Here is a 21,195-nt window from a genome sequence, read left to right on the forward strand (position 1 = left end):
ATAAGGGTGATCTGGGATGGCCTCTCTGGAGGGATGATGTTGGAAGAGAGAACAGATTGCTGGGACAGAGCAGACCTTTGAAATAATGGGGGAACAGCAAGTGTAAGGGCCTCAAGGGAGCAGACAGATTGGCAGGTTGAGGAACAAAGGAAGCTGGTGTGACTAGAGTGAGCTGGGGGAGAAGGGTGAAAACAGAGGCTGGAGACAGAGGGAGTGATAAAGGCCATGGGAAGAATGGAGGGTTGGGTAAAGAATTTGTATTTTCTTCTAAGCGTGTTGGGACACATCTGTACAGCAATATTCAGTTTCCAAAGTACATACACCATCTCACGTGATCGTTACAAGAACCTCAGAGGTGAGTAGGACAGATGATAGTTAATATCTTTTATCGAGAAGGAAACCACCATTTTACTTTTATCCCTTTAGCATTTTATCAAGAAGGAAACAAAGTTCTGCCAAATTATAAAACTTGCTTTAAGTCACACCATTCAAACAAGATTCTCCAAATCCGTGGTATTAGCCGTGGCTGTGCATGGAAATCCTCTGGGGAGCTCTGCAAAATACTTCTATTTGGGTTCTGTCCCCAGAAAATGGATTTAAGAGGTCCAGAGTGTGGCCCAGGAGGATTGTTAAAGCTCTCCAGGCGATTCTGTGGGGGCTAGAACCACGGCTCTCAATCTACCCACTTTTCACGACATAAACTGCCTCCCTGACAGAGCTTTTCCACTAAACTGCCCATTAAAATCACCAGGGGAGCGTTCTAAGAATTACTGAAACCCAGACCCCAGACTAGATTCTAAAATCAGAATTTCTGGGGCTGGGGCTCAGGCACTCGCTTGTTTAAAAGCACCTTACTGGCCTATCTGCTTTGGAGCTTCCCACATATATTTTTAAATTTTGTCTATTTGCTGTTGTCTCCTTTTTCCTTTCAGGGTTTATGCCTTTTTTATTCCTTTCCTGTCATTTTCATGGGATTTTAGGAAGGCGTGGATGTAAATGGATATTCTAAACATACCGTGTTGAACTGGAAACCTGCTAAATCAAAAATTAAAAAAATTTTAAATTAAATTTTAATTTTAAAAGTTATACGTATATTCACTGTAAAAAAATTCAAATCTTACTGAAGGGTACAGTATAAACTGAAAGTACTCCAGCCCCACCTCCCCCATTCCCATTCCACAAGGTTAGCTGCTAACCTGCTGGTAACAATTTCATAAATACAGTTAAGGTCCAATTAGAGTAACCATATTAAGTTTTTTTTTAATTAATTAATTAATTAATTGGCTGCGTTGGGTCTTTTTTGTGCATGGCCTTTCTCTAGTTGCAGCGAGAAGGGGCTACTCTTCATTGCAGTGCATGGGCTTCTCCTGTTGCAGAGCACAGGCTCTAGGCACGCGGGCATCAGTAGTTGTGGCAAGGGGGCTCAATTGTTGTGGCTCATGGGCTCTAGAGCGCAGGCTCAGCAGTTGTGGCACACAGGTATAGTTGCTCTGAGGCATGTGGGATCTTCCCGGACCAGGGCTCGAACCACGTCCCCTGCATTGGCAGGAGGATTCTTAACCACTGAGCCACCAGGGAATTCCCTTAAGTTCTTTTTTTTAAAATTAAAAAAAAATTTTTTTTAATTTTAATTTTTTTAAGAACTTTTATTGAGATACAGTTAACAGACAATAAACAGCATATATTTATTTAATTTTAAATTAATTAATTAATTAATATATTGGCTGCGTTGGGTCTTCGTTGCTGCACACGGACTTCTTCTAGTTGCTATGAGCGGGGGCTACTCTTCATTGTGGTGCGCAGGCTCCTCATTGTAGTGGCTTCTCGTTGTGGTGCACGGGCCCTAGGCGCATGCACTTCAATAGTTGTGGCTCACGGGCTCTAGAGCACAGGCTCAATAGTTGTGGTGCACAGGCTTAGTTGCTCCGCGGCATGTGGAATCCTCCCAGAGCAGGGCTTGAACCCATGCCCCTGCATTGGCAGGCAGACTCTTAACCACTGCACACCTAGGAAGTCCCAAACAGTGTATATTTAGAGTGTACAATTTGGTATCCCAATCTCCCAATTCATTCCCCCCCAACCCTTCCTGCTTTCTCCACTTGGTGTCCATGTGTTTGTTCTCTACACCTGTGTCTCTATTTCTGCCTTGCATTTCCTCTTTCATAGTTGTTAGCATTTGCCTTATGCATTGAGGTGCTCCTATACTGGGTGCATATATATTTATAATTGTTATCTCCTCTTCTTGGACTGATCCCTTGATTTTTATGTAGTGTCCTTTCTTGTCTCTTGTAACATTTTTTATTTTAAAGTCTATTTTTCCTGATATGAGTATTGCTACTCCAGCTTTCTTTTGATTTCCATTTGCATGGAATATCTTTTTCCATCCCCTCACTTTCCATCTGTATGTGTGCCTAGGTCTGAAGTGGGTCTCTTGTAGACAGTGCATATATGGGTCTTGTTTTTGTATTCATTCAGCCAGTCTGTCTTTTGGTTGGTGCATTTAGTCCATTTACATTCAAGGTAATTATCAATATGTATGTTCCTATTACCATTTTCTTAATTGTTTTGTTTCTGTTTCTGTAGGTCATTTTCTTCTCTTATGTTTCCCGCTTAGAGAAGTTCCTTTAGCATTTGTTGTAGGGCTGGTTTGGTGGTGCTGAATTCTCTTAGCTGTTGCTTGTCTGGAAAGCTTTTGATTTCTCCATCGAATCTGAATGAGATCCTTGCTGGGCAGAGTATTCTTGGTTGTAGGTTCTTCCCTGTCATCACTTGAAATATGTCATGCCACTCCCTTCTGGCTTGCAGAGTTTTGCTGAGAAATCAGCTGTTACCCTTATGGGAGTTCCCTTGTATGTGATTTGTCGTTTTTCCCTTGTTGCTTTTAATAACTTTTCTCTGTCTTTAATTTTCGTCAATTTGACTACTATATGTCTTGGCGTGTTTCTCCTTGGGTTTATCCTGCCTGGGACTCTCTGCACTTCCTGCACTTGGGTAGCTATTTCCTTTCCCATGTTAGGGAAGTTTTCAACTATAATGTCTTCCAATATTTTCTCGGGTCCTTTCTCTCTCTTGTCTCCTTCTGGGACCCCTATAATGCGAATGTTGGTGCATTTAACATTGTCCCAGAGGTCTCTTAGGCTCTCTTCAGTTCTTTTCATTCTTTTTTCTTTATTCTTTTCTGCATCAGTGATTTTCACCATTCTGTCTTCCAGGTCACTTATTTGTCCTTCTGCCTGAGTTAATCTGCTATTGGTTCCTTCTAGTGTATTTTTCATTTCAGTTATTTTGTTGCACATCTCTGTTTGTTTGTTCTTTAATTCTTCTAGGTCTTTGGTAAACTTTTTGATCTTCACATCCAATCTTTTTTCAAAGTCCTGGATCATTTTCACCATCATTATTCTGAATTCTTTTTCTGGAAGGGTGCCTATCTCCTCTTCATTTAGTTGTTCTTCTGGGGTTTTATCCTGTCCCTTCATCTGGTACAAAGTCCTCTGCTTTTTCATCTTCTCTATCTTTCTGTGGCTGTGGTTTTCAGTTCCACAAGATGAAATACTGCTGATACTGCTGTCTGCCCTCTTGTGGAGGAAGCTATCTAGGAGGCTCATGAGGCTTCCTGATGGGAGGGACTGAGGTGGGTTGGGCTGGGTGGGCGGAGCTCAGTAAGGCTTTAATCTGCTTGTCTGCTAATGGGTGGGGCTGTGTTCACATCTGGTTGGTTGTTTGGCCTGAGTCTACCTAGCACTGGTGCTTACAGGCTCTTTGGTGGAGCTGATGGAAGACTCTGGGAGGGCTCACACCAATAAGCACTTCCCAGAACCCCTGCTGCCAGTGCCCCTGTCTCCTCGGTGAGCCACAGCCACCCCTCAACTCCACAGGCAACCCCCCAACACCAGCAGGTAGGTCTGATTCAGTCTCCTATGGGGTCACTGCTCCTTCCCCCTGGGTCCTGGTGAGCACACTTTTTTGTGTGCCCTCCAAGAGTGGAGTCTCTGTTTCCCTCAGTCCTGTGGAGGTCCTGCAATCAAATCCTGCTGGCTTTCAGGGTCTGATTCTCTGGGGATTTCTCCTCCCGTTACTGGACTCCCAGGTTGGGAAGCCTGAGGTGGGGCTCAGAATCCTCACTTTAGCGGGTGGACTCCTGCAGTATAACTATTCACCAGTTTGTGAGTCACCCACCCAGCATTTATGGGATTTGATTTTAACGCGATTGGACTCCTCCTACTATTTCATTGCGGCTTCTCCTTTGTCTCTGGATGTGGGGTGTCTTTTTTGGTGAGTTCCAGGGTCTTTCTGTTGATGATTGTTCAGTAGTTAGTTGTAATTCAGGTGCTCTCGCAAGAGGGAGTGAGTGCACGTCCACTTACTCCGTCATCTTAATCCTATCCCTTAAGTTTTTAATATAGTTTCTCTCTCAGTGGCTTAAAAATTTCCATTTTAATTTAAATGTCTTTATTTCTTTTATTGTATTCTGCATATTTATGCTTTTTTATATGACTTTTCCTGTGCCTGGGACCCTTCTCCTGCAGAACCCCTGTTCAAGTTTTGATTCTCAGCCTGTAAGTCAGGTCTTAGTTTACAAAGCATTTCAAAATCTCCTGGGCAAAATTAATACTCCCTTCTTTATGTTCCTATACCACTTTGTTCATACCTCTATTCTAACACTAATTACACCACTTGGAAATTATTCCTTTTTTAAATCTTAACACCTATACATTGTAAACTCAAGGTGGTGGCAGCTGTATTATGCGACTCTGTACTACTGCTAGCTCTGTAGTGTAGCTCTGTACTGCAAGTGTTTTCTCCCAGTTCGTGGGTTGTCTTTTTCTTCATGCCTTTTGATGAGGAAGTTTTTAACTTTAATGTAATCCAAATTTATCAAAGTTTTCTATACCATTTGTGCATATGTCATTTAATAAACATGTCCCTGGGATGGTAGGATATTTTCCTTTATTTTCTTTCAAAAGTCCCGATTTTACTTTTTCCTTTTAAATTCTTTAACCTATTTGGAATTAGTTTTTGTGTGGGAGGTGTGTTGGGGTCCAACAGATAACCAATTGGTTCAGCTCATGTACTGAATAATCTATCTTTCCCTACTGATCTATAATGACAGCTGTCACATATCAAGATTTCACATATGCCTGGATTGTTTCTGAGCTCTCTTGCTTGTTTCATTTTTTTCCCCTCTGCCTATCCCTGTACTACTATCCCATGGTCTTAATATTTATAGCTTCATAATGAATGTTGATATATGGAAGGGTAAGTCTTTGAAACATGTTACTCTTCTTCAAGAGTGTTTAGGCTATGCTTTGTCCTTTGTTTTTCCATATAAATTTTAGCTTATTTTCTCTGGACATATTTTCTCTGGAAAATTTATTAGAATTGCATTGAATTGATAGATTAATCTTCCACCCCATCTCTGTTTCCCCACGAAGTAGCTCAAGAGATGTTTGTAGGGTGAATGAAGTTCTGATGACTGTCTGTGAAGTACATCTTAGAAACAAACATTCACCACAAAGAGGTCAATGAATGAGTGGATGGGGGACAAAGATGACTAAGATTGATCAGCACTTTCTTACTATTCAGCAACTGTCAGTAAAATTCTTCCTTGCCTATTCTAATACAGAAACCCACAACTCCATCCTCCTACTGAACATAAATCTGTGACCAATTTGGAAAGCCTCTTGAAAATAAGTTTTCAGGAAGGCTCGTGCCCGCAGCGCAGGCAAAGAAACAGGCTCTCTGACAGGTAAAGTGTCTGGGACCCCTCTGCCTCCCTAGGTGGAGCGGTCCAGCGGGAAGGTGGTCGTTCGTTCAGCCCTTGTCCCCGCGGCTTAGGGAACCCAGAAGAACTACAATTCCCGGCAAGCAGCGCGGCGCCCCGGCTTAACGAAGCGAGATCCGGGGTGGCTGCAAGCAAAGTCCGCCGCGAACTCCCGCCACCGCGCTGCGGCTGGAAGCCGGGCGCCGCGTCTCCCCTTCCCACGAGGTGAGTAGGGACAGCTCCTCGGAGGCCCGCGCAGAGTCCAGGCTGCCAGGGCCGCAGGGAAGAGCGAGCGCGGGGAAGCCAGTACGGACGCGCCGGGCGCCCGCCTCTGCTGGGGCCGCCGGCCCGGGAGCGAACCCTGGGCCGATGACCTTGTCACCTGGGGCCCTGCGCGCGGCCACGTGACGAGGGTGACAGTGCCCCGCCCCTCTGCGGCGACTCTCCATCCAGCCTGGCTCACCGGTAGGCGCAAGCGTGGCGCAGTCTGGCGCGTAGGTAGGGCAGGAGCTGGAGGAAAGCAGCAGGTGGCTCACCCAGACCTCCTCCGCGCAGGCGCCCGGGGCTGGAGCGCGTCTGGGCCGAAGCAGGAGCGCGCGGATATCTTGCCCTCCACCTGGGCCTGCGCGCGTTCGGGAGCGCGCCTTATCTGCATAGAACTTGCAGGGCCCTCAGCTTCCGGATCGCACAGGAAACGTGTGCTGATGACAGCCGGTGTGTGGGGAGCAGCCTTTGGAAGACGCCTAGTACAGCTCTCTCCACAGGTTAAGGGGCATTTACTTTCTACTAACTAGGAAGTCATTCGATTCAACAAATGCTTATTGATCTCCATGATTCTTAGCACTTAGTGGGTGCTCAGGAAATGTTTGCAGAGTTGAAAGTGAATTAGACTTTATCTGTGCCTTCACACACTTTTCTTTAAGCAGTTCTCAAACTTCAGCGTGCATCAGAATCACCTGGAGGGCTTGATACAACACAGAAACCTGGACCCCACCCCCCAAGTTTCTGATTCAGTAGGTCTGGGATGGGGAGCAAGCATTTGCATTTCTAACATGCTCCTAAGACATGTGGGTGCTGCTGATCTGGGAACATACTTTTGAGCATCACTGTTTTATAGGAAAAAATCCCGTGAACTTAAAGCAGCAAGTCTTCACTCCTGGTCCTGGGCCTTTCTGTCCTGGTTTGCCAGTTTAGCTTTGGTAGTGATAGTAAACCCGTACATATTACTTTGTTCACTGCTTCTTCCCCCACACTATACAGACTTTCACGTAGTCTACACTTGTGTCAATTTTCCTGGGTTACATCATAGTCTATCTTACTGTGTCTTTGGCCATTTCTCAGTAGCCCTCAGGATGTAAAATTTGACCTCTGCTGGGAGAGTTTACATTTTTTTCCTTTCTGATATACACTTATTGTCTTGTCACACAGTGGACCTATAAGACAAGAATAGTGCTTGATTCATGCATTCCAGACCTCCTCCACCTCCCCAACTCAGTGAATAAACCACCTCAGTTTAGCTGTCCACATCAGAGACACTCCAGGGACTCACCTTAGGGCCTAGCAAGTCCTGTTTTCATCCACCTTGTGCTCTCATGGCTGGAGCAACACAGCTGTATTCAAGTTCTGGCTGCATCACTTAGTAGCTTCCCAGCCAGGTTTCTTACCTTTTCTAAAACTCAACTTCCTCATCTGTAGAATGAGGCTCTAATAGGGTGCACCCCAGAATGTAGTTGTAACAGTTACATGAGATGTTTAAGCACTTGGCACTATACCGTTCCTGTTAGAATCTCACTCACTCTTCTCCTCTTACCTGCTATTCACTCTTTGTGCTTGGTTTTCCACTGTTCTCCCTGAGTCCCCCATCCCTGGATGAAGTGAGTGGAGAATTCTATTCCTTGCTGGATGAGATTTATTTTTCCCATCTACTCTGGGACTTTGGCATCAGTTGGGGATTCCTTTAATCAATATTGATTGAATCACTTTCTGGGAGTCAAACACTCCCTAGGAAAGCGAGTGATTACATTTGGATTACATTCCTATCTACAGGGCACTGCAGGCTGTAAACCTGCTCGGGTCAACTAGATGGTCCCTCAGCATTGATTTGAGACATGATGGTATCATCCAGCTTAGTTGCTTTTTATCTACATCAGTAACCATTTTTTCCCCTAAAAGCCTGATCACTTTCTCCAAAGGTATTATTGGGTCTTTTCCAATATTGGGAACAGACCAAAAGAAATATTGCTCGTTTGTCTAATGGTCTCTCTAGGAAATGGGAGGAGGAGCTGTGGTTGCTTTATGGGATTAATGGGATTGGAGCCCTAAATTCTTTCCTCTGTGGCCATTCTCACCTGCGCACCAAACTGGGAACAGTGATTCTAGGCTTATTGTCCTGGAATCTGCCATGGGGAGGAGGCAGCAGATGGATGGTAGCTGAAAAGGCCTAGCCCTGTGAACAGTAAGTGCTTGGTTTCCTATTTAGTTCTGCACAGAGGGTGGAATTTCATTTGACCATCAACTTTTCATTTGTAGAACTTCCCAGACTCTCCTCTTGCCTTGTCTCATGGCTTGCTCGTATGTTTCCTGTGGTCCAGCGAGATGAATTCCATTCTCATCCTTGATTTGACAGTAACACAGCTCTCCTAAACATTTCATAGCCTGGAATCGGTGGTTTCTAGTGAGGTGCTTTTGTGGATCTTGTGACATGCTGTTGATTTCCAGGGTGCCAAACAGCGTCTTCCCTGTGCCTGGCACTGTTTGGTGGTGCTGGAGGGTCAGAAATCATAGTCCATCCCCACAGTGACTAATGCGGTTACTTGAGAATGGAGATAAGAACGTTGGTGACCAGAGGTCTCCGAGTCCCTGTCAGGGAGGTCACATGCCATAAAGAGAAAGGGCTGAAGCTCTACTCTGCCAGGTACTAGCTGAGCCATCTGGGGCAAATCACTCACCCTCTCTGCTCCTTGGTTTTACCATTTATACGGGGGGATAGTAGTAATATTTGTCTCACCTCACTGGGTTGTGTGGAATAACTAATGAGATAATGAGTGCAAAGGGCTGTGTAAAAGGTCAGTTATTGCTCATATTATTATCTAAGGGTTAGGTTTTAGGGACCAGTGGCCTCAGGTACCTCCCCTTCCCACTCCCCGACCAAAAAAAAAGGATGTGCTGGTATAAGAGACAACTCAGGTGAAAGTCAAAAAGCCAAGTAAACAGAACAGGGCAGGTGATTCATTAGCAAAAGGTTTAATAATGAAAGGTGTTTTTCATCGACAGACATATTTCACGGCTGACAGGGTCTTTTAAAACACCCCGAGGGAAGCAAATCATTTACATGTTGAAGACTCACTGACACCTTATGGAAAACTCCAGCTCCAGTCTATTTAGACACAGTTTGGCTCCTATATCATCTATTTTATGTTTTTCAATTTCCACCTCTTTTATTACTGAGGACATTTGCATGAACACTGGGTCTTGGGAGTTGTGTCTGCTTTGCTGTTGCTTCCCCGCTCAGAGGTAGGCTCAAGGCTGGGGTGGCCTCATTGCCTAGAGGGACAGGCCTGGAGGATGGTGCAGCCTGAGGAGGGTGGGGTTCAGGGAGGGAAGGCTGGGAGGTGGTGCTGGGGCTGACTGGGGGAGGATGGGTGTCGACTTGTCAGCCCTGAGTTTGTGATTCTCACCTGGGGACCTGTGTTGTTACTGGCTCTGTACAGGTCTCACGGGGTGTAGTTTATCCATTTGTTAATTCATTCGTTCAGTAAATACGTTTGGAGCACCTATTCCATGTGCTAAGCAAGGTTTTGGCCAACTATAGCCTGCAGGCCAAATCTGGCCATACCCATTACTTTACACGCTGTCTATGGCTATCTTTTGCCTTGCATTACAATGCAGAGTTGAGTAGTTGTAACAGAGACGTTGTCACCGGCAAAGCCAAAAACATTTCTGTATGGTCCTTTACAGAAAAAGTTTGCTGACTCCTATTCTAGGTAGAGAGAATAGCAAGTGCAAAAGCACTGAGGCTGGAAGGTGCCTGGCATGTTTGAGGAATAGCAAGGAGGCTGGTGCCATTACGGTGACGTGAGCAAGGGGGACGGTGGAAAGGCCTGAAACTCTGGAGGGAACCAGGGAGTCGGACCATGAAGGGCCTCTCAGGCCATGCCAAGGCCTTGGCTGTTTTGAAACCACATACCTCAGATTGGGACTTGAACCCAGTTGCACCTCAGATGGGATTCGAATCCAGCCAAAACCCAAGAGCTGGGACTCGAACCCACTGTCTTTATTTATTTAAAGATTTATTTATTATTTATTTATTTATTTTTGGCTGTGTTGGGTCTTCAGTGGTGTGCATGGGCTTTCTTTAGTTGTGGTGAGTGAGGGCTGCTCTGTTGCGGTGCATGGGCTTCTCATTGCGGTGGCTTCTCTTGTTGCGGAGCATGGGCTCCATGTGCACGGGCTTCAGTAGTTGTGGCACTCAGGCTCAGTAGTTGCGGTGCACGGACTTAGTTGCTCTGCGACATGTGGGAGCTTCCCGGAGCAGGGCTCGAACCCATGTCCCCCTGCATTGACAGGTGGATTCTTAACCACTGCACCACCAGGGAAGCCCCCACTGTCTTCAAATTAAAATCACTCAGCTGGTGTCAGGACTTAATGAAGCTCAGGCTCTTTATGTCTCAGCACAGAAGGAATTCAGCGAGAGGCAGGGTGACAGGCAAGAAGTAGATTTATTAATATGAGACGCTTGTGAGGAATACAAGTGGGCTGGCGAGGGGGCGCTGCCCTGAGAACTAAGTGGGGAAGCAGGTTTATTTAGTGAGATACACATTCCATAGACAGAGTGTGGGGTGTCTCAGAAGGTGAGAGGCCCCGAAATATGGGGCGGTTAGTTTTTATGGGCTGGGTAATTTCATAGGCTAATAAGTGAGAGGATTATTCCAACTATTTCAGGGAAGGGGTGGGGGTTTCCAGGAATTGGTCATCATAGCCTCTGTGACCTTTTATGGTCAGCCTCGCAACTGTCACGGCGCCTGTGGGTGTGTCATTTAGCTAATGTATCACGGTGCACATGCAATGAAGGCTCAGTTCCACTTAAATGTGACTCTTCCGCCATCCTGGGGCTAATTGGTACTGACTAGTTTATGTCATATCCTCAATGGCTGTGTCCTTCTTTTAAAGGCTGTGCCCTGTCGCTTCCTTCCCGTCTCACTTTGAGTGAGGTGGGAGCCATTGGAGAGTTTAGAACAGAGGAGTGCATAATTTGACTTAAGTTTCCATGTTGAGAATAGACTGAGGAAATTTTCACCTCATTCATTCAGTCTTTTTTTTTATTAGCAGACATTTACTCACTTATTATTTATTAGCTGATTCTGCCCTTTGCATTTAGTGGAAGAGGTAGATAGAGGACCAAGTTATTAGAGGTAAAAGCAGTGCACAGTAAGGCCAGAGAGGAAGGAACAAGAAGTTCTGAGTGATTGGCTGGCAAAACGTCATAGAGGGATAATGGGGGATTGAGTGCGGGAGGATATTTTAGGAGATGAAGCTGGAGAGGTGGGTTGGGATGAGAATGGGCTGGGCCGTGCTAGAGAATTTGGACTTTTTGGGAGACAGTGGGGAGGTGAGAGTGATAAGAATGCACTTGTGGGTCAGGGTGGTGACGACTTGAGTGGCAGAGAGAAGCTTGGCTGGGATGTGGGACAGTGTTTGGAATGAGGGATGGTTGAATGGTTCAGGCAAGATGTGATGGGCTTCTACCACCTCCTTTAAAACTGTACAAGGTTGTGCTGAATTCCCGTCCCTGAGAGCTAGTTCTTCTACATAAGCTCTTCAGCTTTTCAGAGAAGAAGAAATGAAGTTTAAAATGACAATAAGGAGAAGTCTCATTTCCTGAGCATGGTAGACATTCTGTGACAGGAGCATCTCATTTAATTCTCACAATGACCCTATGAGGTAGGTACTAGCAAGAGCCTCTTTTGTAAGTGGAGGCTCTAAGAGGTTGTGGTTTGCTCAAGGTCACACAGCTGGTGAACAGTAAAGCCAGGGTTCTTCCTGACTCCAGAGGCTGAGTTCCTGACCACTGCTCGCTCTATACCACCTTCTTAGTGTGGGCTTTTCTGCAGGCCCTACAACAAAGGTCCCTGAATCACCCTTTGTGGACCTTTTCGAACTGATGATCTTGAAGGAGGAAGGTGTGTGAGGAGCTGAGGGCATGTAGCCTAATTTAAGGCCTGATTCCGGGTCCAGCTGGGAACCTGTGTCCTGGCAGAAACAAGGTAGAGGGGACATTGATCGTGTTGCCCCTTTTGATGGAAAATACTACAGGCTGAGGGTGTAGAGAGCAAGGTGAAAAGGTAGGGTTAGGTGGGGGACTGCCAAGGTGTTAGAAGTGGGGCAGGCAGAAGTTGATAGGCAGGGGAGTAATAAGACCCTTTACTAAGCCTGGCTTCAGGCGAGGAAATAACAACGGTAGTGGTGATGGTGTTACTGGAGGGGTGGGAGCTTGTCTAACACGCGGGAATGAACTGTCCGAGGCAACACACATGCTGACAAAAGAAAAGCCTTTACTGAAAAGGGGCCACTCGAGCGGAGAGCAGCAGGGTGAGGGAACCCAGGAGAACTGCTCCGCCACGTGGCTTGCAGCCTCAGGTTTTCTGGAGGTGGGGTGAGCTTTCCGGGTTGTCTCCGGTCAGTCCTGTTGTTTGTGTGCATATTTGAGCGGAGTCCTTCCTGGTGGGGCACGCATCTCTCAGAGCAGACGGATTCCAGCGTGAGCGTTTCTGGGAGGTTGGCAGGACACATTAGGGGCCCTTTTCTTGGCTCCTCCCCAGTTCTTCTTTGGTAGCAGCTTGTCAGTGTCCTGCTCCTTATCGGGACCTCACGTTGTGAGACGACTCATAACCTCAAGCGGTTATTCTCCTGCCTGGCCGGGGTGGGTGGTTTGGGTCCGAGGTTCGCTAACAATAGTAGTTGCTACTGTGTTCTTTACTGTGTAGGTGGCACCTTGCTAAACATTTTGCACGGTTTCCTCATTTCTCACCACCTCATCGCGTAGGCACTGCTATGATCATCCCCATGTGAGAGACAGGGTCACGGGATTCAGAGAGACTTAGCAGTCTGCCCCTGCTTACCCAGTAAGGGACGGCCTCAGGACTCAAGCTCAGGCCTGCTGGGTTCTGGAGGGCTTATTCTCAACCACTGTGCTCTCTCTCATCTGAAAGGAACGAGGGATGGGGTTAGGGAGGTTTTCATAAAACAAAGAGGATGTAAAGAAAATAAAGGGGACACTACAAAGCAAGGTTTCATGGATTCTTTTTGTTTATAAACCCCTTTCTTGTAGAGTTAGGAGCTGATCCCAGGAGCTGGGCCAGAGCATTTGCATTTAGTGAAAGAAATGAGTTTCTTAAATTATCCCTTTAAAAATAATTGCTTGCAGTCATCCTTGTGGGGTGGATGCAGTCGTTTGGGGCTGTGAGCAGGGAGGATACACTTGAAAGGGGGGCGTGCCTTCACGGATGAATTTGAACCCATCAAGCCTTTTTTTTTATTAAAGATGAAGTATTTAGAGGAGTGGTTCTCAAACTTTGCATAAAAATAATCCATTATGTTTCCTGTTAAAATGCAGATTCCTGAGTCTTCCCCCGCAGCTTTGATGACTCAGTGGGCCAAGGGGTGGACTTCAGAAATGCGCAAATTTTTTTTTTTTTACTTTGTTACATCATTATTATTATTTTTTTGAAGTATAGTTGATTTACAGTGCTATACAGGTGTATAGCAAAGTGATTCAGTTATATATATATATATATATATATATATATATATATATTGTTTTTCAGGTTCTCTTCCATTATAGGTTATTATAAGATATAGATTATAGTTCCCAGTGCTTTACGGTAGGTCCTTGTTGTTTCTCTGTTTTGTATATGGTAATGTGTATCTGTTAATCTCAAATTCCTAATTTATCCCTTCCCCCACGCTCCCCTTTGGTAACCATAAACTTGTTTTTTATGTCTGTGAGTCTAGCAGAAATCTGCATTTTTGAAATGGCACCCAGATTGATATTTTTTTGCAAGTGTTCCTCTGACCACCCTTTAGAAATGCTGGCTAGGAAAAGAACACTGCAAAGAGAAAAGCAATGGGATTATAAAAAGAACTGGGTCCAGAAAAGTCAAGAAAGGAGAGAAAAAGAAACAGAACAGGTAGGAAAATAGAAAGCACAGAAGATGGTAAAATTAAATCCAAATACATAAGTGATTATATTAAATGCAAACAGACAAAATCAACTATATGCTATTTATAGAAGCAGTATAAAGTGTAAGTTGAAAGTAAAAGAATGGAAAAAGATGTCCCTGTGGATAATTTAAAATAATCTGTGACTATATTATGAGGCACAAGTCAAAGTAGACTTTAAAGAAAATGAAGACAAGGCTGTTCGGAACAATTGTTTCCATACAAAGGGGAAACGGAGGCACAGAGCAGGGAGGGGATGGTCACAGACTGAGTCCAGAGCAGAAGCAAACAGGGTGATGGCCTCAATTTTCCTGCTGCATCTGTGTACGGTTTGTAGGTACAGGTGGCTTGGTGGTGGCACTTCTCCTGGATGGGACTTCTCCACTGGCAGTTGCAGCTGTGGTCAAGGATTTTGGTCTGATACAGAATTCCCAGGAATTGAAGGAGAAGCTGCTTATTGGGTGCAGTGGCCCCAAAGACTAACTGTGCTGCCACCTGGTAGACTGAGCAGGACAAGTAAGGTGGGGAAGCGTATCAGGGAGCCGGGAGCCCGCTTGGTCCCACTGAGCGGGCGTGTGAGTTTTGGTTAAACAGAGCACATCAGCAGGTGGACCTTGAACCCCTAACCGTAAAGCAGCCTGGAGGACTGTGAGTGGACAAGGTAGTAACAGCCATGGTTTTGCCCTCAAGGAGCTTACAGTCTAGAAAAGGGGCTGTCCATTCTAACCAAAATAAATATTTTGAAAAGCAGTCAGACGTGGAGGGCTTACCTGGCTGCTTCTGGCCAGCTGCCATCTTGGCTGTGGCTACGTCTGACCCTGGCGTAGAGGGCTGATGACGCCTGTGTGTGCCTAGAGGTGTCAATCATAGGTTCAGGTCACAGAGGTTAACATGTACTCGCTTCTCTTATCTCAAACAACATCCTTCATCACGTATTCATCATCCTTCCTCTTACCACTTTGACTTTCTTGTCAGCACTGAATACCTGCTGCTGTTCTAACACATGTCTGTTTGCTTATGATCTGTCGTCCCCTCTAGAGTGTAAGAACTTTGTTGTCTTGGCTCTATCCCTAGTGCCTAGAACAGTGCCTGGCACTGCTGAAGGAAGAATGACTTTGAGAGTTGACTTATGCTGGCTACTGTGCTAAGCATTTCATATATATGATCTCATTTTATCCCAATAGCTTTTGAGGTAGGTGTCATCCTGTTTTACAAATGAGGAAACACAGGCGCAATGAGATTGAGAAAATGACCCAAGGTCATACAGTCTATTCAGTGGCAGAGCCTGGATTTGAATTTGACTACCTAGGAAACTCTTGACTGCTCCCCTTTCTCTGCTTTCCTTCTGCAGGGCCTGGAGACATGGCCAGGAGGGCTCTCAAGCTTGCTTCATGGACCAGCATGGCTCTTGCTGCCTCTGGCTTCTACCTCTACAGCAACAAGTACTTGGACCCCAATGACTTTGGTGCTGTCAGAGTGGGCAGAGCAGTTGCCACGGTACGTTCTTCTCTATTTGGGAGGGGCAGAGGAACTGCAGTATTACTTGCAGGTGTTCATATATGTAGAGGATGGACATGCTAGTCACACATAGGTAGAGGTACACATGTACCCTTACATGTGTGAAGCTCCTACCACACAGTTGCACACCATGTGTATCCACATGTACCTGTATCCCTGTTCACACTGCCTCTGCCATCCTAAAGATAAATAGGTCCAGTGGTAAAGAATCTGCCTTCCACTGCAGGGGACGTGGGTTTGATCCCTGGTCAGGGAACTAAGATCCCACATACCGCGGGGCAACTAAGCCCATGCGCCTCAGCTAGAGAGCCTGCGTGCCGCAAAGTACAGAGCCCACGTGCTCTGGAACCTATGCACCACAACTACAGAGCCCACATTCCCTGGAGTCTGTGTGCCACAGCTAGAGAAGAGAAAATCTGCACGCCACAACTAGAGAGAAGCCCGCGCGCTACAACAAGTAGCCCTCGAGCTACAACGAAAGATCCTGTGTGCCTCAACGAAGATCCTGCATGCGGCAACTAAGACCCGATGCAGCCAAAAGATAAATTAATTAATTAAAAAAAATAGAGTAGGATTGCATGGGGTCTCTGTTCTGAAACCTTTATTTTTACAGAATCTTCTGTATCTAATTTTAGTGACAGACTCAGGAGGCGGTCTTCTCCGCAAACATACATGGAAAGAGGGCTTTGCAGCTTTGATTAAATTTTACCAGAAAACTTGGTCTGCCTCCCGTGAGCTCGTGTGAATTGTTTGTGATGCAGGGCTGATACTCAGAGCATCTAGGCCTCGAAGAACTTTGTGGATCATCTCCAAGCCCCAAATTAATAGAATCTGAATTGAATATTTTACTGTTAGAGGCCTTCTCCAGTGGCTCGGGAATATCATTCTGATGTGACCATGTCCTCTTTAATCCTGTTGAAAGCAGCTCTTCCAGACACCCCTATGTAATTGGTGGGTAGATTGCCACATGCTTCATGCTTTCTTTCTGCCTTCGTCTGCTGCAGGAGAAGCTCCTGCTTTCCTCCCCTTGGTTTAGATATACTCTGATGCACAGTCTGTCTGGGCTGTTGTCTAATCATTTCCTTAATACTCAGAGTTGTTCAGTCTTCTTCCTAGCCTGGCTCAGATGTGGTGCCAGCTCCTTAAGGTAAACTGGGTCATAGACTCAAGATCGGCAAATGGATAAACAGGCTGTGGAACATATCGTGATTCCCAAGTGTTTGCTGAATGCCTGTTTTGGGCCCAACATTGTCTTATATACTTTAGGGGTAGAAACGAGCTGTCCCAGACAGATGCAGCTTTGAAGGAGCTATTGGTTGAAGAGTGTCTGCATGAATGGGTCAAAAAAATAATCTAAAGCCATGTATTGTGTCAAGTTGTGTGGCTCGGGTGACAGCTGCTGTGGACCTCAGACACAGGCTGAAAGTCAGGATGAGTGCCTTAGGGGAAGCAGGGTTGGATGGATCCTTAGGGATCTGAATAGTTGGAGAGGAGGGAGGAAGGTATAAATCAGTGCTTTATAAACCAGCCACTGGGCTGTGCATTCCTTAAAGGCCAGGGCTCTGGTATTTTTTTGGAGGGGTGATATTTAAAAAATTTTCTTTATTGAAGTATGCTTGCTGTACAATCTTATATAAGTTACGAGTGCACAATATCATGATTCACAATTTTTAAAGGTTATTCTCCGTTTATAGTTACTTTAAAATATTGGCCATATTCCCCATGTCATACAGTGTATCCTTGTAGCTTATTTTATACCTAATAGTTTGTACCTCTTAATCCCCTCCCCCAGTTCTGCCCCTCCCCACTTCCCTCTCCCCACTGGTAACCACCAGTAGGTTCTCTATATCTGTGAGTCTGCTTGTTTTTTTGTTGTAGTCACTAATTTATTATATTTTTTAGATTCCACATATAAGTGATATCATTCCGTATTTGTCTTTCTCTGTCTAACTCATCTCACTGAGCATAATACAAGTCTCTGATCTTGACTCCCTTTGTGCACCACTCAGGCCAGGTCTTGCTAGTGGTTGGTGCTCAGCAAGTCTGTGTGGGATGGAATTAAGCTTTGGGAGTACAGACAAAGGAATGGACTCCTCTCAATACCAGTCTTGTAAGCCCCTTAAATTCTAGGGTCCTCCGTTGCTCAGTTCTAAAAGGGAAGGTTTGGGCTTCGTAACCCTCAAGGCTCCTCTGTGCCTGAGACACCTGGGAGCCTGTAATTTTCTGGTTCACCAAACGTGAGGGAACCTCTCCTGGAGTCTCGGCCAAGGGACCAAGAATTAAACGTTATGCTATTAGAGCAGACATAAATAGGAAATGGTGTTTGTTTGTGATACGGAGAGGTGGGATGAGTTTATCCAACAGCATTCCCCCAGCTAGTATTTACTGAGCATTTACCTGTGTGCCTGGCACTGTGAAAGGTGCAGGAGATATGATGAAGAACAGGAAGGACACGTCCCCGGCTTGTAGAGCTTAATTTCCAGGGAAGCGGAGACCGTCCATGTACAGGGAAACAAATGAGCAAGGGAAGTTTAGACAGTGGTTTGTTACGATAAATAATTGGGAGTTCCTGGTGGGTGGGGTACCTTTAGATTGAGGGTCTCTGCAGGAGTGGCGTTTGTACAGAGCCTTGAATGATAGGAAGAAGCCAGTCAGATTGAGATCTGGGGGCCGAGCATCTTAGAGGTGGGACTACTTCTCTAGGCATACCACTTGTGTCAGGGGCCTGCCGCTGCAGGCCTTGGACAGAAGAGTAATATTTGATGTCTTGTGCTCAGCCTTCCTCTTCCTTGGTTCACAGACAGCTGTCATCAGTTACGACTATCTTACCTCCCTGAGGAGTGTTCCCTATGGCTCAGAGGAATACTTGCAGCTTCGATCCAAGGTAAGGCACCTGTGGGACCCATCTGAGCCAGACCAGGCCTGGATAAGCCCTGAAGTGGCTGCAAAGCCAGCAAGCTTCCCATGTGCAGCTGGAGGTGGGCTGGGGGCAGTGTGGGGATTGAGGCTGGGGGCGTGGGAGGAAGAAGGGGAGGTGTTTCGGAGCTGAGGGCTGGGCTGCCAGCCTGCCATCAAGCTGGACCCCCTGGTACTGAGGTTATAAATCTATAAGGTGCTGTTGGGGAGTCTGGTGTGTGTTTCTGGGGAGCGCCATCTGGGATGACTCAGGAGGGATGAAGGCTCTGTCCCTGAGACAACTCAGCTGGCTTCCAAACTGCCTTGTCAGGCAAAACCCAACTGAAAGAGGTTAATTGCTTTCCTGTCCTCTGAAGGCCTCTGAGTGGAGATGTCAACCGCACACTCTGTTCTCGTTTTGAACAGGGTAGTTGATTTTGATGCTACGTCTACCTGTCCCAGAGAGCTGGGGGATTAAGCAAGAGGGCACTTGTGTGGAACGTCCGTTGAGTTTGAGGTCAAGTGTAGATACCTTTAGTTCTTCCTTTTGTGATAGATCTGTATATCCTCACTCAGCCCGGAGGGCCCTTTGTCCTTTAGAAAATTCCTACTCATCCTTCAAGACTCAGCTCAAACACCTCTCCTCTGTGCTACTTTCCTCCTCAGCTATCCTAGGTGGCTGGAATAATTAATTTTTAAATGTCTATTTAAACTTTTCATTATGAAAATTTCAGCCGTCCACAAGGGTAGAGTAGAATGAACCTCTATGGAACTGTTATCCAGCTTCAGAAATTATCAGCGTTTTGCCAGTCTTGTTTCATCTACTCTCCCCTTTATTTATTCATTCCTTCATTCACTTCTTTATTCATTTATTTATTTATTATTATTTTTTGCTGAAATATTTAAAAGCAAATCTCCGGCATCATATTATTGCATTTGTAAATACTTCAGTATGTAACTCTAGTAGATAAGGACTTTAAAGAAACCTGAACTGCAGTATCATGATCATACCTAACAAAATAATAATTCCTTAATAACCTATGATAGCTAGTCCACATTCAAATCTTCAGTGTTGTCCCCAAAATTTCTTTCTTTTCTTTTTTTCCCCCCACAGGTGAATTCTAACCAACATCTTTTTTAATTGTAGTGAAATTGGTATATAATATTATGTTACAGATGTACAACATAGTAATTCAATATTTGTGTACACTACAAAATTAATAGACCATGATAAGTCTAGTTACTGTTATTACCATACAATTACCCTTCTTCACCCATTTCACCCACCGCCCCCCACCTCTTCACCTCTGGTAACCATTTATTTTGTATGAAGACATGGCCCATCTAAAAGCAATGATGTTGGTGTGTCCAAACCAGGTTTCTTCCTCTTCCCCATTGCAATTAATCTTTTCATAATTTTCTTATTCCTCTTAGCACATTCAGGGCATAACATGTTATCTTCTAGGTCTGGGGATGGGAAAGTGCAGGCAGGTAACATGAAGAGAGAGACCATCCTTCTGCGAGTGTCAGGCACCCAGGTCTGACCTGCATGGAACTGCAGGCGAACCCAGCCTTCTGTGTCTGCCAGGAGTGGTCTGCCATGGACCACACACCACCGGACACCAGAGGCTTGGGGCAGAAAGGACTCAATAGAGGTAGGAAGGGGCCTTGAATTCACAGCCTTGGGTTGAACGGCTCTTGCAGCAATTCTTGACCATGCTGCTAACATGGCTTCGTGAGCTGAAGTTATCGCTTCAACCATGTTAGTCTTTTCCTTGCTCTCACTCATCTTCCTTTTCTGAACGCGTGCTCCCTTGTGTTTCCTTGAACATGACTGCAATCTGGCCTCCCGTGATGATTCAGGAATATACTGATCTTCTTCAGGATAAGCATGTTTCTGGAGTCTCAGATAAACCTCTATTTTCTGACCATTGGTACTCAAATTAAGTTGTTGGCACCATTTCTGCAAAGTGTTCCAGCTCACATTGTTAAATGAAGGCAACATGGTCGGCAAGGGATAAATTGGTTTACTACAACTAGATTTTCGGCACGCTTTGAATTGTTCATTTGTCTCAGGAGGATGAACTTGATCGTTTGGACTTTGTGGCTCCGCTTTGACTTCTGAAGTTGAAGAAACACCTGGTTCTATTTGATGATCTTCAACAATTTCCTCATTAACTGGAACCAATGTAAGAATCACATCTTCTTCATCTAATGCCTCTTCAAAGAAATTTTTCTCATAACTTGGGTGTGTCATTTCGAGGAATTCTCAAAGAAAGGCAGAGCCAGCGATGTTAAGGATATCTGCAGTTTAATCCTCTGAGCCTCCAAAATTTCTTTTTAAAGTTGATTCAAATCTGGATCCAAACAAGGTGCATATATTATGTTTGGTTGACATTTCCTGAATCTTTTTAAGTCTAGAATACTTCCCCTCCCTCTTTTTTTTTTTTTTTGAGCTGTTTGCTTGTTGAAGAAACCAGATCATTTATCCTGTGAAATTTCCTACATTCAGGATTTGGCCAATTGCATCCTCAAAGTGTCATTTAATGGGAAATACATTCAATGATACACAATTCAAAATATATAATATTTGAACATACAAAATGATCCTCCTATCCCTGTTTCTCAGGTACCTAATTTTCCTGCCTGGAGGTGATCATTACTTCCTGTATATCCTTCCAGAGATATCTTCCTATTTGGATTTAATCACTCCATCATTATTCTTGCCGTAGATGACAGTTGGTTACGTGTCTTTCTCTCACTTTAGAATATAAATTCTCTACCTCTAGCAATGATGCCTGGGA

General features: G+C 45.2%; 2 protein-coding genes across 8 annotated transcripts in view; one reads left to right on the top strand and one right to left on the bottom strand.

The window, feature by feature from the left end:
- The first annotated feature begins 3,800 nt into the window (after nucleotides 1-3,800).
- ADCK1 (aarF domain containing kinase 1) overlaps nucleotides 3,801-21,195 on the top strand; it is a 114,396-nt gene continuing 97,001 nt past the window's right edge. For 5 of the 7 annotated variants that reach the window (XM_057731867.1, XM_057731863.1, XM_057731865.1 and 2 more), the window contains exons 1-3: nucleotides 5,879-5,986; nucleotides 15,330-15,475; nucleotides 18,297-18,380. In XM_057731867.1, coding sequence (XP_057587850.1) covers nucleotides 15,341-15,475; nucleotides 18,297-18,380 — 219 coding nt within the window. In that variant the 5' untranslated portion in view covers nucleotides 5,879-5,986; nucleotides 15,330-15,340. Of the gene's footprint in view, nucleotides 3,897-5,878; nucleotides 5,987-6,288; nucleotides 6,526-15,329; nucleotides 15,476-18,296; nucleotides 18,381-21,195 lie in introns of those variants that run through there. The other 2 variants (XM_057731869.1, XM_057731868.1) reach the window with 2 other exon arrangements.
- Nucleotides 19,710-20,648, bottom strand: LOC130850820 (developmental pluripotency-associated protein 2-like). The gene has a single exon (XM_057730197.1). It carries the CDS (start codon nucleotides 20,646-20,648, stop codon nucleotides 19,710-19,712), a length of 939 nt encoding a protein of 312 aa, XP_057586180.1.

This window comes from Hippopotamus amphibius, chromosome 4, assembly GCF_030028045.1.
Source record: "Hippopotamus amphibius kiboko isolate mHipAmp2 chromosome 4, mHipAmp2.hap2, whole genome shotgun sequence".
NCBI lineage: Eukaryota > Metazoa > Chordata > Mammalia > Artiodactyla > Hippopotamidae > Hippopotamus > Hippopotamus amphibius.